Source organism: Homarus americanus, unplaced genomic scaffold (assembly GCF_018991925.1).
Source record: "Homarus americanus isolate GMGI-L3 unplaced genomic scaffold, GMGI_Hamer_2.0 scaffold41027, whole genome shotgun sequence".
NCBI lineage: Eukaryota > Metazoa > Arthropoda > Malacostraca > Decapoda > Nephropidae > Homarus > Homarus americanus.
The window spans coordinates 8,378,068-8,395,063 of NW_024745073.1; the positions used below are offsets into that span (position 1 = coordinate 8,378,068).

General features: G+C 34.8%; 2 protein-coding genes across 9 annotated transcripts in view; one reads left to right on the forward strand and one right to left on the reverse strand.

Annotated features, from left to right (window-relative positions):
* The window catches only part of LOC121878465 (multidrug resistance-associated protein 5-like), a 38,846-nt gene extending 22,905 nt beyond the window's left edge, over positions 1 to 15,941 (forward strand). For all 8 annotated transcript variants that reach the window (XM_042384700.1, XM_042384697.1, XM_042384703.1 and 5 more), the window contains 14 exons: positions 516 to 664; positions 964 to 1,097; positions 1,534 to 1,724; positions 6,089 to 6,235; positions 7,587 to 7,716; positions 7,872 to 8,025; positions 8,580 to 8,708; positions 8,900 to 8,991; positions 10,248 to 10,432; positions 10,787 to 10,952; positions 11,356 to 11,539; positions 12,015 to 12,207; positions 12,613 to 12,725; positions 13,433 to 15,941. In XM_042384700.1, the coding sequence (XP_042240634.1) occupies positions 516 to 664; positions 964 to 1,097; positions 1,534 to 1,724; positions 6,089 to 6,235; positions 7,587 to 7,716; positions 7,872 to 8,025; positions 8,580 to 8,708; positions 8,900 to 8,991; positions 10,248 to 10,432; positions 10,787 to 10,952; positions 11,356 to 11,539; positions 12,015 to 12,207; positions 12,613 to 12,725; positions 13,433 to 13,580 (2,115 nt within the window). In that variant the 3' untranslated portion in view covers positions 13,581 to 15,941. The remainder of the gene's footprint in view (positions 1 to 515; positions 665 to 963; positions 1,098 to 1,533; positions 1,725 to 6,088; positions 6,236 to 7,586; positions 7,717 to 7,871; positions 8,026 to 8,579; positions 8,709 to 8,899; positions 8,992 to 10,247; positions 10,433 to 10,786; positions 10,953 to 11,355; positions 11,540 to 12,014; positions 12,208 to 12,612; positions 12,726 to 13,432) is intronic.
* On the reverse strand, positions 1,665 to 5,131 carry LOC121878467. The gene is made up of 4 exons (XM_042384705.1): positions 4,886 to 5,131; positions 3,657 to 3,871; positions 3,117 to 3,330; positions 1,665 to 2,947 (listed from the first exon to the last, which is right to left on the reverse strand). The coding sequence occupies exons 1-4, from the start codon at positions 5,051 to 5,053 to the stop codon at positions 2,243 to 2,245; spliced, it is 1,302 nt and encodes a 433-aa protein (XP_042240639.1). The 5' UTR covers positions 5,054 to 5,131; the 3' UTR covers positions 1,665 to 2,242.
* Positions 15,942 to 16,996: the final 1,055 nt, after the last annotated feature.

Here is a 16,996-nt window from a genome sequence, read left to right on the forward strand (position 1 = left end):
GCAGTGCAGTATTGATTTAAAGAAAATAATCTTGAATTACACCAAGAGAACTAAAATTTTATGGGTGAAATGGTGCCATGGGGTGACTTCTCTTCCACCCCAATGCCTTCTCTTCTCCCTTCTCCTCCACCCCCATTCTAATTCCCATCATCATCATCATCATCATCATCATCATCATCATCATCATCCAGGAGCCTTCTACATACACACCTCAAAGTAAGTGTACATTTCTACCTTTTTTGTTGAATTTAGGCAATTTTCGGTGAGCTGGAACCAATTACCCAAAAACCCATTGAAACAATGGTTTCGGTTTACGAGTTTTTCGGTTAACGAGCAACCTGCTGGAACGAATTGTGCTCGTTAACCGAGGGACCACTGTACTGTACAGTATTATTGTGACTTAATGATTGTTTATGCTTTAAGTAAACCTGTTTAAATCTTTTACTGTGTATGATAATTATTTTGTCATTTTAAAACTCTCTTATTAATATACTGTCTATTTGATATCCTCTCAGTACCTACCACAGTGTGATCGTATAGTGTACCTGCGTGATGGCCGTGTATTTGAGCTGGGCACACACACCAATCTTATGGAAGCCAATAGCGAATATGCTGCATTGTACAATACACATATGGACACAGTCCAAAAAGAAGAAAGTGAAAAGTAAGTTGTTAATTCTTTTTAAAGTAAACTAATGTATATTTTGCTTGTTTTTTCATACCTGTTGGTTGGGGACAAGAGCACATATGCACCCGTCACTTCATTTTCCTTGAATTATTTAGATGTATGGCATCCTTTAAGACTGCTGAGTCATTTATTTATTTATTTATTTTTTTTTTTAAACTTGTGAACGTCGAAAAGAAACATCATAACCGTGTACTGTTGGTTATGTTGTATTCATATGTACAGTGTTAATAAAATTAATATGCTCCGTTATTTTATTCTCTGTTTCTTTTCTACAGAGAAAAGGAACCCATAAGAGGCTCACGTGTACGACAAGACTCGGTTCTGTCATCAGATAGTGGAAAAACTAGCGCACATGACAGTAGTCCAGAAAAAAGCCTTAAGGATAACACACAGAGGAAAGCAGCAGAAGGTGGGCAGTAACACTAATGAGAGTACTGTAGCTTACATAATATATGACTAAATGACAAAGGAATACTGCTTCATAATCACAAGAGATGAGATTGTTCAGGGTTGAGTTTGAGGTTTATTTTTAGGTTAAATTTGTTAAAAATATCATAAACCCAACGTCCCCCTTTACATAGTTGTAAGAAACATCCTTAACTAATATACAATTCCTTAGGGCTTAACTCTGTATCTGCTCTTCACTACAAAAAATCAGATTTTTTTGTAATCGTCTTCACATTCATTCTGTACCTACTCGTTTCTGTATTGTTTGTGGGTCTCTTTCAATAGCAATCTGTACATCTGTCTGTGGTCAGTCTTTGAGTTTACTATTCCTGCCAGAACTCGGTGAAATAAGTTTACTTTAATCATTACTGTTTATTTGACATGTAATTTTGTGACAGGTGCAGGTCAACTTATAGCAGAAGAAAAGCTTGATAAAGGTGACATTCCAAGGTCTACATACCACTCGTACATAATGGCGGCCGGTGGATACATCATTTCAACACTGGTCATGTTAACCTTCATTCTCAATGTTGGATTTACGGCCTTCAGTTCCTGGTGGCTCTCATATTGGCTTTCAACAGGAAGTGGAGTAAGTACAGTACTGGTATAACTTGTTTGGTAAAAGTTACTTTTCAAGAAGAGAAAATGGGGTTTTGTTTAGATAACTGAAAATTGAGGTTGGTAAAGAGTGTATGGATCATCGACGACAGTGGAAGAGAGGGGATGACTGACAAGGAAGTTGTACGTTGGAAGAGAGGAAATGATGGATACAAGGAGAAGGGATGTCCAGGATGAATGTGGATATAATGCAATAGAGGATGTATGTGTGTGATTAAAGTATAATATATACACTAAATAATAATAAAGACGGAAGGCGATATATTTCAGTGAAAAAGAATGAGTAAATATGTGCCTAACTGTTAGTGGTTTGAGGAAGTTGTATTTAAGCATCATAGTTACCAAGTATGTAAAAGAAAATTACTTTTACCCACTTTACTGAATATGTAGAAGTTGCTAATTTTAACCGTCAATATACAAGATTTTCCCGAGTTATTTACAAAAGTAGAATACAGGAATGCCCTGGTTGTGTAAAGGTTATAGACTCAGTCATGTTTTTACTGTGAGCCTTGCGTACTTTCTATGGCCTTTGTGTGTCTTCACTGCCAGTACCAAAAATCCAATTATAATTATGACAATAATAACTGCCACTGAAATTTTCCAGTAATGATGATTTACCTCACTTGTTTTACAAAGACTTGATAAATGACTCTTTCCGTTTTTATCCAAACAGAAAGATGAATGCATAAATAGTTTGTAAGTGTCCTTTCTTTCTTGAATGAAACTGTTCAATGTTCTTTCATTCATTTCTGTCATCTCCTCAATATATTTTAAAGTGTTACAGGTACAGTGTGTTGTGTGCAGTATGTTGTTTTGCATTTTCAACTTTTCATTAAATATTGTAAAGTAAAATATGAGACTACCACGTCCATGTTCATAGAAGTGATTACTGGAAAATACAAATGTACCTTGATCATACTTTGAACGTAGCCAAGTCAGTCCAAGCCTTTCTATGTGAAAAAATGAATTATTATTGACCTGTAATAGAATGGCACTGTTTACCACCAAACTCTCCAGTGCTAGACTCTTGATGGTATTCCCTTGGAGTGTAAAATTATAAGTGTCAGTATCCATGGAGAGGAAGTTGAGGGCACCAATGTAATTACCCTGGATGATGGTCTCGTGTGAATCCTGGATGATGGCGCCAGTTTTTATGCTCCCAATGTTGTTATTTTCCAGTACAAAAGTATGGACCTGATAAGGAGATAAACTGTGTGAAATTTCATCGTAGGTTTTACTATAAATACAGGCCATACAAGTTAAGTTTTCTGACATGTTTTGCAAGGTACCTTACTCTTTAGTTTGATCCAAAATATATACAGTATGATAAATGCAGTTATTACACACAGTGGATGCGACTTACGTATCTCGACGATAAGTTGATTTCTCCGAGCACTTTGATATTGCTGTTCCTTATGGCTACAAGATCCAATTGTTGTCCTTCTTGTGTTTGGATGAGGATGTCAATTTGATCATTCCAGTTCATCTTTTCCAAAGAAATATTCTTCAGTTTGTGGGCATGAATGTTTAGTGATCCTTGCAGGGTATCAAAGGTGCAGTGGGACAGCCTCAAGATCCTGTAAAATAAATTTGTGCACTGTCTGGTTTGTCCTTAATATACAGTAGTATTACACTTAGTACAGTATTTACTAAATCTCATTCAATAACATTTTTGCTCCATGTGTGCGCTAGTTTAGAAAACTGAACCTGAAATCCTGGTCTCTAAGCGAGCCCATATCAGACAAATTCCATCCCTTCCCTCTTCCCTTGAAGATGCATGAATGAGTAGAAAATTGAATGAGGCTGATCCTAGGTACTGGGTAATGGTTGAACACACCTGGTTCCCTTTGGCTGTAAATCATTTTAAATTTACAATAGTTTGTGTAAATCATTTAAAACTTACTGTAGAGGGGAATTGTATTGTGTGAAGAAGTCATAGGCCAGATGTACATGATCTATGTCGTGAAGGTGTAGTGTGTGAATATTGTTGAGGGAAGTAAGAGTTGGACCACTGAGGTGCACTGTTGAACATCCACCAATCCTCCAGTGTTGGGTGTTATCTGGAATATTGATGTGCCTGTTCTCGTAACTGATGTTCTTGTCCTGTACGATCAGTGTCTGGAAAGAAAAAATTTTTGGTATTACAGTAGAACGTCGATATAGCTGAGATACAGATACATTCCAAGAGAGGTCGCTTTAAACCGAATTCACACTAAATCGAAGTGTTGTTTCAATGGAATAATTTAGTTTGGTACTCGAGAGAAACACTAAATACCCCTGCACTAAAAAGACTGAAAGTCTACCCAGATGCACCTCAGCCCATCTCCTAGAATAAACAAAAATATCACTGAACTGACATGGAAGACTTTAATTAACATTGCTGGAGTTCATATAAGATAGTGATTAATTTGAATATAAACATGCTATAGTTTGCGCTAGAATTTTTTTTTTTTTTAATCATTTAGTACATTATTTTGAGTACATGTACAGTACAGCTTTGCCCTTAGGACAGTGTAGCGTGCCCAGAGAAACATTAGGCGCAAAATTTTAAATATGATGCGCCAGATTGACTCGCGCAAAATAGGAAAGATTCGCTTTAAAGTAAAACATTGTCCTTAATTGTGGGTGTCGCTTTAAATCAATAATCTTCAATTGAATCTCTCTAAATTGATGTTCTACTGTATATTTATAAAAGTAATTTTGATTAATATTTAGTACAGAAGAATGATAATGGTTTTGAATGTCGGAAGAAGAGAAAATGATAGTTCAAGCAGAATAAAAGTACTATACTGTTTAGCATTACTGTAATATCAACTCTAAATTACTGTGGTTCTACAGTATATTAACTTTGGAATGAGTAGATATTACTGTGATTTTATAAATCAACAGAAGTTCAATGTTACTGTCTTTTACTGTACAATATAAGTGTCGTACAGTTATTGTATTGACGTTTACGCTGCATGAGAATACTCTACAGTTATTGTAAATGATTTTTATGATATTGTGATTTTTTCCTACTTGGCATGCACTACTGTAGTTATCTGTTAAGTATAGTATAGTGCTTGTACTATAAATTTACAACTGGTGAAAAAGTAAACCATAACTAAATTACATACATAGAATATGACTTACATCAGTGACTGAAGGACAGGAGCAGGTGAATATTGACTCACCAGTTGTAATGGATTCTTCAGCACAAAACTGTTCAGTGGCTCCCACATCAGCCAGAACAAAGTCTGTTACAACATAAACCACCACCAGTAGAGAACACCACACTGTTCTAACATTTAATGGCCACATTTCACAAGTACACTGGTTCTGTATGATACTTAGTTTTAGGTTACTGGAAGTGAGTCTGTATTCTTGTGCTATCTCCCAAGTGATAAGATAAGAGTCTTGGCATTTGCAAGTTGACGACAGACCTGTGTTTGGTTGTTGGCATTCATTTCTTATTGTTAAAGTTTTTTATATGAATGAAGATCTATAAAAGTAGAGGTTTTCAAATTTTTGCTATTTTAAATGATGTTACTGTACTTGTACTGCATTTGAATTGCATTTTCCATCAAGTTTATATGTGTATGTATGTGTGTGTTGTGTGTGTTTGTATGTTTGTATGTTTGTATATGTGTGTATGTGCTCTCCTACTTTTTTTATATGAATTTTATCTATAGTAGCTTAGTATGTATCCAGATAACACTTTTATGTTAGTTCCCCAATATTTTCCCCATAAGCAGGTCATACTGCATATAGTGGTGTATACACTGATTACCTGCTGGTCTAAGGAAATTGATTTTTCAGCCCTGGTTCTCCAGAAGATTTATCATTATCCTTGAAATATGGACTGCCTCTAGCCATCACTCGTGTCCTACACATTACACTGATATTGTTAACACCCGTCATTTCGTGAAATGCCCTCTCCACTCTCCACAAACACCATTATGTTTCATCAGTATCCTATTAACTTTCTTCAAAATGCTGTCATTCTTCATTTACTTGTGTTGATGTACTGTAGCAGTTCTGGTCGGCCACAGTGTTGGGGGTTATATATATTCACCCCCCTTTTTACTCTGTTCTCTCAGCCATAGAGTTCTTACCTACAGTGCTTGTTGCTGGTGTTGTGCTAACTGGTTCAGTACATACATTAGAATTTGAGTTCATAATTAAAGGTCTTTTCTTTGTTAGGAACCCTTGCCAGTCGTTTCTTTATATCATGTGCAGAGATTTTCTAGTACTGTACATGTAATTGATAATTTACCTTTATGACATCCAGTATAATCTGTGTAATGATGAATTTCTTTATTTCAAATTATTGATATTTCTTGATACACTTTACAGAATACAACTGTGGTAATAGGGAATGAGACCATCATCAGTGACAATATAGCTGATAATCCTGACTGTCAGTTTTACCAGACTGTTTATGGGTGTTTCATCCTCATCATCCTGGGAACTTCACTTATCAGAGGTTTTGCATTTATGAAGGTGTGTGTCAATACTAAATTGTAATGTTTTTATAATACATGGTCTCAAAGATTTGATTATTGTTAATGGTCTTCACACGCACACTCACGCACACACACGACTGTAGACTCACTTCTTTAACCCACCAACTAACAAGCTAACACCAATAATATTAAGCAATTTTTAGTAATATAATTTAAAACAAAACTCTGGATGGATGTTATTTTCACCTAAAGTCAGGTTGATTGGGTAACATATTCTTTAATCTTTCCAGCATGCTTATGAATGGACCATACACCTGACTCACTCAGGTTAAACATGCGGTCAATTAGCACCAGGTCGCTCCGTTATGCCATTACTGTTTATCATGCCATGGGTCTAGCTTTGTCCTTACTTATGAGCATCTAATATGATGCTGTATACTCTGTACTCTATAGTTAAACTCAAAACTCTAAAATTTAAGTTTCCACAAAGCTCAAGAATCCACACAGCTACAGATTTAAAGAGCTCTAAATTCTGTGTGCTTTTGCCACCCACACAATCATTGTCTTGTGACCTATTGCATTATATTGTTTGCTGTGACTGTAACTTCATTTCTTTTGTAAGAATAGATTCCATGCTGAAAAACATGGTGTTGGAAAGAAAATTTATTTTATATCGCGGTGCATCATGACAAAATTTGGAAATTCTTTGTGGAGTGAAAGAAACAAGGGTGTAAGTGACCAAGCATAAATCATTGCCTGGAGCAAAGTCAACAGAGCTTGATGCAATATTGTTTGAGGGGTGCCTGCTTCTGCCTCCCTTTTATTTGAATAAGCCTAACAGTTTCACCATAACTTGAAAATAATGCATGAAATGATATGTAATGGTGACATATTGGCAACAGCTTTATACCTGTATAACACCTCATAAAGCATATTATAATGGACGTATTATCACAATTTGTTATATTATACACATTATATATTTAGTTTAATTTGTATATCTTTAAATTTATTTTATACAAATCAGTACTACCGGTATTTAATTTTTTTTTATGCAAAATACCATTCAAAATCACATAACTTCCAGAAGTGTGCACATTGCTTGGTCCTAATGTGTGTGGATATTTAAGCTTTGAATGTATATGTATATTTTTTTCTAACAGGCGATTTCTGCTTATATCAATACACTGCCTTATGCTCACCAAACATACATATTTTCTTCCATGCACACACACTCTTTATGCCAGCGTTGTACACTTAATTAAATTGAATATAATGGATAGTCTTCCACCGAAAATATTTAGTACATGAAAGTAGTAGTGGTTTATGCTTCTAGAGATACATTTCTATTTTAATTATCCATTGTTTTGTGTTTTAATGATTTCCAGGTAACATTAGTGGCTTCAAGTCAAATGCACAACCAAGTTTTTATGAAAATATTTCGCAGTCCAATGAGTTTTTTTGACACCACTCCATCTGGTCGCATCATAAACCTTTTCTCTCGGGACATGGACGAAGGTAAAACCACTGGCACAATGTTTGAATTAGTCTTAATGTAAATACCAAAATATACTTGACTTGTGCCTAGTTGTCATGTCCTTTCATTGTCATTTTAAATTTATTGTCAGTAATAGTTTGGTGGAATAATAGTTCATTTTTGTTTCTCTTTTCAGTTGATGTTCGAGTTCCTATGACTGTGGAAACATTCTTGCAAAATATTTGCTTGATCGCCAGCTCTCTCATATTTGTGTGTCTTGTCTTCCCACACTTCTTACCTATTTTACTTTTACTGGCAATTTTATTTTTATATATCCGTAAGGTCTTCAGGTAAGTTTAATTATTGATTGTGTGTTATTATTACATATCTCAAACACCCTCCCTGAACACAGTACATTATGCCATCGTTAATAAGATAAAAAAGAGGCTCTTGGTCAATCGAATTACCGAAAAGTCCGAATTGACCAAGTTCTGAATTTTTTTACATTATTTGACAATTTCCAAATTTTTGTGTTTGTTGATTCGTTTGTTTTCTGTTCACTTTGATCATATTGTTCTTCATTATTTAAACCAACAAACATACTCAGTTACCATGCCTTGGCTGCCACATAAAATATTGTACAGTATTTGAAATTAATGTGCAAACAAATATTTTAATGACATTTTTTTCAATGCTTATTACTCGCCAACTGTGGGTTCCCGAGGTGTGATTTTGGTGTTTTTGTGTTATTCTGGTAGAACATAATTAGTTGAACCCCTTAAATACCAATTCCAAGAGAGAAGTGAGTGTCATATTATAGGTTCCCTTTCTTAACTCTTATTTCATATTGATATTAACTTGTGTGATATTATTTATTTGATTTCTTACATTATGTTACTTTCAGGATAGGAATACGGGACTTCAAGAGACTGGAAAATGTATCGAGATCACCCATGTTTAGCCATGTAAGCACAACTGTAAATGGTCTGGCTACTATCAATGCATATGGCAAGCAAGAGATGTTCACAAAAAAGTAAGTGTGCTTAAGTTTTGAGGCTTATGGATACAGGCTATACATTGAAGATGTTTACTATTAAGAATGATATGATTTTAGAGTATAGTAATGTATCATATATATTTTTCCTTTAGATCTTTTAAGTTTAATTTAATTTTGAATAAATAGGGTCATCACCATCAATGTTTTATGACCAATCTTTTCTATAGGTTTATGGTGTTGTTTGATGAAAACTCAAGTGTGTTCTACCTCTTCAACTGTGCTATGAGATGGTTAGCTGTCAGATTAGACCTGCTGGCTTGTAAGTGCATCATATGGTTTGGTTCCTTCTGTTTCATGAGTTATTGTTATTATTTGTGTATAATTTGTTTTGTTTTTTTTGTCAGTTTTAAAGCTGGATCACAAATACAAAACTTGGCTGAAATTTGGTATTCATTTATACATTTATTTATGTATTTGAAGTTTTCTCACTGTAATCCATGTTCATACTAAGCCTTCTATTTTTCTAATGTTTTATCATAATATGAAGCATCAGAGTCTTAACTTTATTACTGCCTCTTCTTGAATATATTTTCTTCTTGTGATTGTTGAAACTAAAAATCCTAACCAAAGTGTACAGTCTCTTTATTTACCCTGCATGTGTATTCCTGAGGAGTATATTAGTTGCTAGCTGGGCAGTGTTGATCATAATACTGTATAGTACACATCAGTATTGTCTACACCCACTGGAGGTAGGCATTAAGTTAAAATTTTCTTTCGCGCTTTTTTCTTCAGAAGCTTGTCCATTTTCTCGCTGTGATTTTTTTTTCATGCAAGGATTCTGTGCTTATGCAAAAAAAAAAATTAATCGTGCATTTGTAATTCTGTTTTGTTAGTCTCCACATTTTCTTATTAATGTGGATTGATTTACTGCTTTTAACATTGAGGTTTAGTCTCATTATTCCTTTTGCTGTCATGGCAATGCTTAGTCCTACATAATGGAAAGATGCTCATTGGTATTGTGTCAGTCTTCCTGATCTCACTTCCTCCTTGTGTATTAAAGGCTTAGTATACAATGTACTGTATCTGTACTGCCCCAAACAGGTGGTCAGGCCTGTGGATCAACTTTCACTTTTTTTTTAGAAGCAAATATTCTGCTTAAAAACTCATAGTATGGTTGGGTCTCTTTATGAGCTCAATGTAGTTGATGTCCAGAGCTAAGGATCTTCAGTTCTGACTTGTTTTGAGGAGTAAATGTATCAGGTGAATGAATGTATTATAAACATACATTTAATAAACATACATTACAACAAAGGGGATGGATGGATGGATGCCTTGGTGAACAGGTTTGACAGCGACACTTGTCTCTTCTCTCTCTAGCTTATTTATACATCAAGAAAAAAATGACTATAATGCTTGATATTTTATTTCTTATATTTATACAGTATTATAGAGGTAGTTGCTGTTGGTAGCCACCATGGAGGGATGATGATCCTTAGAATATTCTTTGGTCAGTTAATTTTAATGTAGAAAGGCTGAGGTAGATGGAGATGACAATGCCTTCAAACATATTTGCAGTGTTGGTAACATCGAGTACTGCAGTGCTGTCATTGTTGTTAAGAGGATCAGTGGAGGAGTCATATGCTGGTCTGGCTTTGGCTTATGCTGCACAACTCAGTGGCATCTTCCAGTACACTGTAAGACTTAGCACAGAAACTGAAGCAAGATTTACATCAGTTCAGAGGATAAACAATTATTCTACAGTATGTATAATTTGTTGATGATTTTATAAAGTTTGAAAGTTTAAGTCTTAAATCATAATCTCTGTCATGAGGTGGATTATTTGTCATATTTTACACCATTTTATTTTTAACAGTAAAGATTAGTTTGATTATTTATGTTTTATTTGGTGGTTTTGTTTAATTACCATACTTAATAACTGAATCATTTTGTGTTTATTATATTTATAATTATTTTTCTTGCATGGTAGAATACAATCATTTCACTCCATTTATGTGGGAGTAAAGTAAGTGTTATAGAGTACATTAAAGCTTTATGATCAATTACCACTGTTATTTCTCAGAACAATGTTAAATAATGAATGCATCTTTACCCAGGGTCTGGTGTCTGAAGCTCCAGCCATCATAGAGTCAAAACGTCCAGAAGTAACTTGGCCAAAACATGGGCGTATCAGTTTTCGTAAAGTACAAATGAAGTACCGAGAGGACACGCCTCTTGTCTTGAAGGGTCTCACTTTTGACATAGATTCAATGGAAAAAATAGGTTTGTTTCTTGATTCTTTTGCTTGATGTACAATCTTGTTAGTTTTCAGTGATAAACAACCCATTCACTTGTATGTTTTATTTTACTTAGTTTAAAATTCTCAGATTAATTTCTCAGTTGCCCCAAAAGTTTTCCAACAACTATCAGAACATTAGCGTTACACCAGATAGTTACTGTGACCCTCTTTAGGCATCTATATTTTAAGGGTATTGGGAAAAAAGTCAAGGTAGTGGGTGCAGTATATTTGTTAATGTTAATTTACCATTGGGCATAAATGTCATGAATTTGTAAGGCCACAAGAAATTATTTCCTGGAAGTTTAAATTTTTCAGTTTCTTATAGCAAGAGAAGTCCATGGTAATGTTTTTCACAGAAGAATGAACTGTTCCTCTTTCTTTTTACAGGAATAGTTGGGAGAACTGGCTCAGGGAAGTCCTCACTGGGAGTAGTGTTGTTCCGGCTAGTGGAGCTGGCTGGTGGCACTATTCGTATTGATGGTATAGATATCTCCACACTTGGACTGGAGGATCTTAGATCAAAACTTTCTATCATTCCTCAGGATCCTGTGCTTTTTATTGGAACTGTCAGGTAACACCAACACACTATCTTTGATCTTTAGAGAGTAGAAATGGTATGCAGTCATAAAAGAATAACTTAACCTAATGCCCTGTTATCATTCACACAGTTCACTGCTTCCTGGATGCTCTTACCACTTGCTTCTACAGTAGTATGTCCTTCATCCCATTCTTCCATCATTGTCTTGGTATTCCTCTTACTATCCACCTCTGAAGTCAACACTTTTTACCAATCATTCCTCCCATATATCGGCATACCCTGATCAGCTTTCTGTTTGACATTTCATTTATTTTCACATCCCTTTCTAATTCCTGTATTTTTTTTTTAATGTGGATCTTGTTTACCCACACAGTATTATTCTCAACTTGTCATTTCCTATAAAAGATGCAAGATTTATGCAAGAGTTAAGTAAGAGTATGATACAGGTCAGTCATATGAATGGGTATCTCATTTTAAGTGTTGGTTAACTGAAGATTTTGTTTTACAGGTATAACCTAGATCCTTTTGGATGTCACTCTGATGAAGAAATATGGGCAGCCTTGGAGCAGACATTCATCAAGGATCACATTTCCAATCTTGACTTGAAACTCAACGCACCAGTGGTGGAGAATGGTGAAAACTTCTCTGTTGGTGAACGTCAATTGATATGTATGGCCAGAGCCCTCCTGAGAAAGAGTAAGGTATGACAACAGTCATGAGTGTAAATACTTTGTAAACAGTAAGAATCATGTATGATATGTTAGTACAGTCCTGAAATATACCAGTGCTTTATTGTCTGATGTGAAATAATGTGCTTTGTCTGTCTACCGTTGGTTGATACTTATGGATGAGCCAAGTTGGTAAATGTATGTGAAAGAAAAATTAACCATTCATTTAAAATTCATATATAAAAGGTACCTCTTTCAATTTGATCTTTACATACTTGATGTTCTAGTTTAGCTTTTATTGAATTTAAAATTGTGTTTTATGTACATTGCACTTTTAACTTATTAACTACTGTAATTGTTCCTCTTCGACCCCATTAATATGACAGTAGGGACTTTCACCATAATTCTTATATAATTTACATCAATTTTTTTCTCCAGATTCTGTTCTTAGATGAAGCAACAGCTTCCATAGACACAGAGACTGACCACAAGATTCAACAAACACTGAAAGAAGCATTTAAGTCTTGCACCATGATCACTATTGCTCACAGGTACAGTGTTGTGATAAGCTTAAAGTATTTTTATTAGTGTTTCATATTTTAGATAACTTTTTATAAAAATTCTTATCTATGTAAACCAAACCTTATACAGCATGAGAAGTTATGTTGTGTATGTCACAAAATAATGGTAATTGGATGATGTATCAGTGCACAATATTACAATGTTTTCTGTGTATCATTTCATATTTCTGTAGTGTCCTTACTCTTTCTTTGTTGGTTCAAGATTTATCTGCTACACAAGAAATATGTAAATTCGCGGACAAAAGTTCGCTCCTCGTGGTGAAGCTGATTCACGGGCTTGAGTCTCTGACTGTCATCTGGTGCGGTTGAGCTGTTTTATCTCTTTTGGGCTCGATGCTGCTTCAGTTTGGGAGGGAGTGACCTTTTGACCCCGGCTGTATCTACTAAGTTCACCAACTGTTCCCTTGACTTCATTACTTGTTACTCTGCATGCTCCTAAAGGAAAATTTCATTCCTGTGTAAGTTATATTTGTGGTTAACAAGGAGCACGACCATATTTGTCAGGTTTTAGGAGTGGAAGCATGGGAATGAGAGGGGTACTGCCAACAAAAAGGATATCAAAGACAAGGGTCATTCATTACCCCTTTCAAGTTGTCAAAAAAGAGGCTCTCGTTCATCATTACATGTAAACTAGAAATCGTGTGAATGGAAGTCGTAAGAAGTTTATTTTATTTCAGGTTGAACACAGTGATGTCATGCTCAAGAGTTATGGTTTTGGATGATGGGAAAGTAACAGAGTTTGACACACCAACAGCTCTTCTTGCCAATCCCTCTTCAATGTTTGCCAAGATGGCTGCTGAAGCTGAATCTACCTTCATATCATAGGGAGAAAGTACAAACTACAGTGTGTTGTTATCCATTTTTATGGTGAAATGGTTTCCCTTTAAAATGAATTTTACCCTTTGATTTTAGTATTCAATTTACTGAATACAAACTTTGTGCAATTTATTTTGGTCACAGCAATGAATTTAGAAATTTGGCTGTTAATTAAAAATTTTGTTTTACTAATATACTGAAGTTTAATCTGAGCACATGCTAGTTCAATGCCTTTATGAGCTCTTGTGTTAAAATGTAGGACTTTTATTGTCACTGGATATTTACTTGTCTCTCATCAGACTTTTGGGGGAAATCTTTATAAATCATTGTTAAAGCAGAGGTGGTGATTAAGGGAGACGATATAAGATTAGTTAATGAAATCAATATTATGTCATCAAATGTATGAAAGAACAGTGCTTGAATACTGTTGGATTGTTTGAAGAAGAAAAAATTGAAGCACAGAATTTGTGTTAACAAGATGTAATGGATTGTTAGAGAAATATTAGAAGAATGTGACTATGTTTCAAGGATTTTGGAGGCATGGTTGAAAAATGTTGAAGTGTCAGAGGAGTTTTGGACCTGTTTATGAGAATGTCTTTTTTTTTAATGTACTGTAATAAGAAAAATTGGAAGATAGTTGGAAATATGTTGAAGAAGTGAAGGAGTATCAAAGTGTGGAATATAACTGTCAGGGAAGAATTGGGTATGTATTGTGAAAAGACTATTGGGGAATTACCGGTGATGCGTTACTTGTCAGAGCTGCGTTGATGATGTTTAAGAAGAGGACTCCTGGAGTTATATTACACTGTTTAAGAACAGCTGGAGGAATAGTAGTGGTGTGGGAGATTAATTAGGTATTGGGATAATGGGGAATAGTGAGACAATCTTAGAGATAACTGAAACACTGTTCGAGATATCATAGAGAACCTTTAATTGCTTGAAGATGTAAGTGATATAGATGTTTAGAGGAGAATTGTGGGACAAATGCTGACAGGTTGTTGATTTTTATTTTATTCACCTATGTGCCATGTGACAATGACAAATTATTAGGAACTAATATAATAGCTAATATGTTATTAATATTTATATTTTTAATCATTATGTATCCCTTTTATTTTATGTATTTTATCATGGGAGGTAAGTTGTGAGTAACAGAAATAAACCTCATGGCAGTTAAGCTCTTCAAGGGATAAGTTCCAGTAATATCCTTTGTCTTCTATGATAATTTGATGTGAAATATCTTTATAATCAAATTTAATATGAAATAGATATTTTGTTTGGTATAGGTTGTATAAGTCAGTGTGTGCGTTTCTCTTATTCTGTTACTTAGTTCCAAGTGACAGCAAAGAGTGTGTGTGTGTATGTGTATATATGTGAAGCTTCACTGTATGTACAATATATACAGTAATTCAAACATTTGTATTTAGTTGTGGAATTGTAAACACTCATCTCATAGAAATCAACTTGAGGCAATAATTCTGTATAATCAGGGCTATCTTGTGATACCCAGAAGCACAACATTACCTTTCACTGTGTACGTCATGAGTGCAGTGGTGGTCATTGACTACGCAAAGCCTTATTTGACATTTTTGCCGGTCCAACAGGCACAGTATTCTGTTTTTATTGTCTATATACAGACCAGCCACGTAAAACAGGATTTTTTTTAATGTATACAGCCAGACCCCTTGAAAGGGTTGAATATGTACAAATATGGTTGTAAAACAAAATCCAGATACTATCCCTTCCTACTGTAAGGATGTACAGTATGTAAATTTAGAACTTAGGATAATGTTTTTTGCTCACATGTCGGCAAACTGTATGATTTATATCCATGAGTTACCCAACTTAGGTAAACTCCCTTTACTGTAAACACATTCACGAATTTGGTTTCAGTTCAAGTTGCCATCACCTACTGTTTGGTGGTTGTTATATACAAGTGACAGTTGAATGCGTCATGTTTTTTTCCTGATTAGTAAGTACTTTCTTGTACTAAGGTAGATTCTCAATTTTCCTTGTAGTATATACAATAGCTGCAGTTGCTAATTTGCATTTTTGTTTTCATCCAAACATTTTCTGAAATTTTGTCAAGTTTAAGTAACTCAAAATAGATTGTTACCATGAGTCGCTATATATAATATGTACATTTTAAGAATTATTGAATCGGCTTTTATACAGAAATGTAAAAATTTTAAACCGATTGAAAATACAGTTCTGCACTGTACATGGAAATCAGACTCGTTAATGCAGGCACTAGCTTTGAGGCACAGTATTAATGACTGTGTTTTCACCTGTGTCAGGAAACTACAATGAGCTGAACTTCTCAGATCAATGTGAGAAGAAAGTAAATCAAGTAAATAAACCTTACTAGGACTTGTACGAATTTCATAAACATACCTACTGTACTGTACATGGTCCCTCCCTCAAAATACTCTTCAACAATGAGATACTTCCCTGTTTGGAGTGGTCATTCACTTTAGTCCCCAAGATATGCTAGAGACTACCAGCACCTCCTGCACTTCATGTATCAAGAAAACCTGCAGTTACGTAGCTTATACTATAGATGGGTAAGAAGAGATTTAATATAAATTTATAGGCTCTCACTTCAGAGGTCATTACTCAGTCAAGTGTTTATATCTGGAGTTAGCTGATGTCCATCTTTCTAGAGGTCACAGTCTTTGGTTAAAGAAGCTGCAAGTACAGAAAATTGTCATAGCTAACCTTTTTGAAGCAAAAGTGAACTCTTGGATAACCTGCCAGATGGTGTTGTGATGGCACTGAGTGAGCTCATTTAAGACCAGACATGAACAATGGGTGCATGTTCAGATACATTCTAGGGCCAGTACAGTATTTTTCAACAGTGCATACCAGAGAATTAACCAACTGCCCAACCAGCTAGAGAGCTGACCAGTGGCTAAGAGGATAAAACAATACATAATACTTTATGCTCTTTGGTCTCCTGTGCATACTGTACTCAACTGAAGAGGTTGCCGGTGAGCATTGAAAGTGTTTTTATATAGTATGTAAGTTTCTATTAAAGTGGATGAGATTTCTAAATTTGGCATTCAGAATCAACTTTGGTAATCAGTGTGAATTTTTCCAAGTACAAAAGATATTGGATGACATTCATCATTCTAAAAATAAATTATTTCTTGAACTAATGTTTGCCAACAAGCAACTAGTAAAATATATTGGAAAATAAGTCAATACTGTATGTGTAAGTGCAGTACAAGTACAGCAATGTTGAGAGCAAAAGCAATATAAAAAAAAATATTAACGAGACCAAGTTTATTTCAGCATGGTCATGGCATCCTTGTGGTTAAATATTTGTGAGAAAATCGCCTCTGAATGAGGAAACAGGAGTTGTCTTTATCAAAAATTTTCTATTGACTGGAAGAACAGCTACCATAACATGTGACCAGAACCTG

Bases quoted from the DNA above. Each gene is read 5' to 3' on its own strand.
- LOC121878467 (XM_042384705.1), bottom strand. From the start codon at position 5,053: ATGTGGCCATTAAATGTTAGAACAGTGTGGTGTTCTCTACTGGTGGTG. The intron at 3,872-4,885 runs GTAAGTCATATT...TTTTCTTTCCAG, and splicing joins CCTGTCCTTCAGTCACTGAT to ACACTGATCGTACAGGACAA. The intron at 2,948-3,116 runs GTAAGTCGCATC...TCTCCTTATCAG, and splicing joins TCAACTTATCGTCGAGATAC to GTCCATACTTTTGTACTGGA.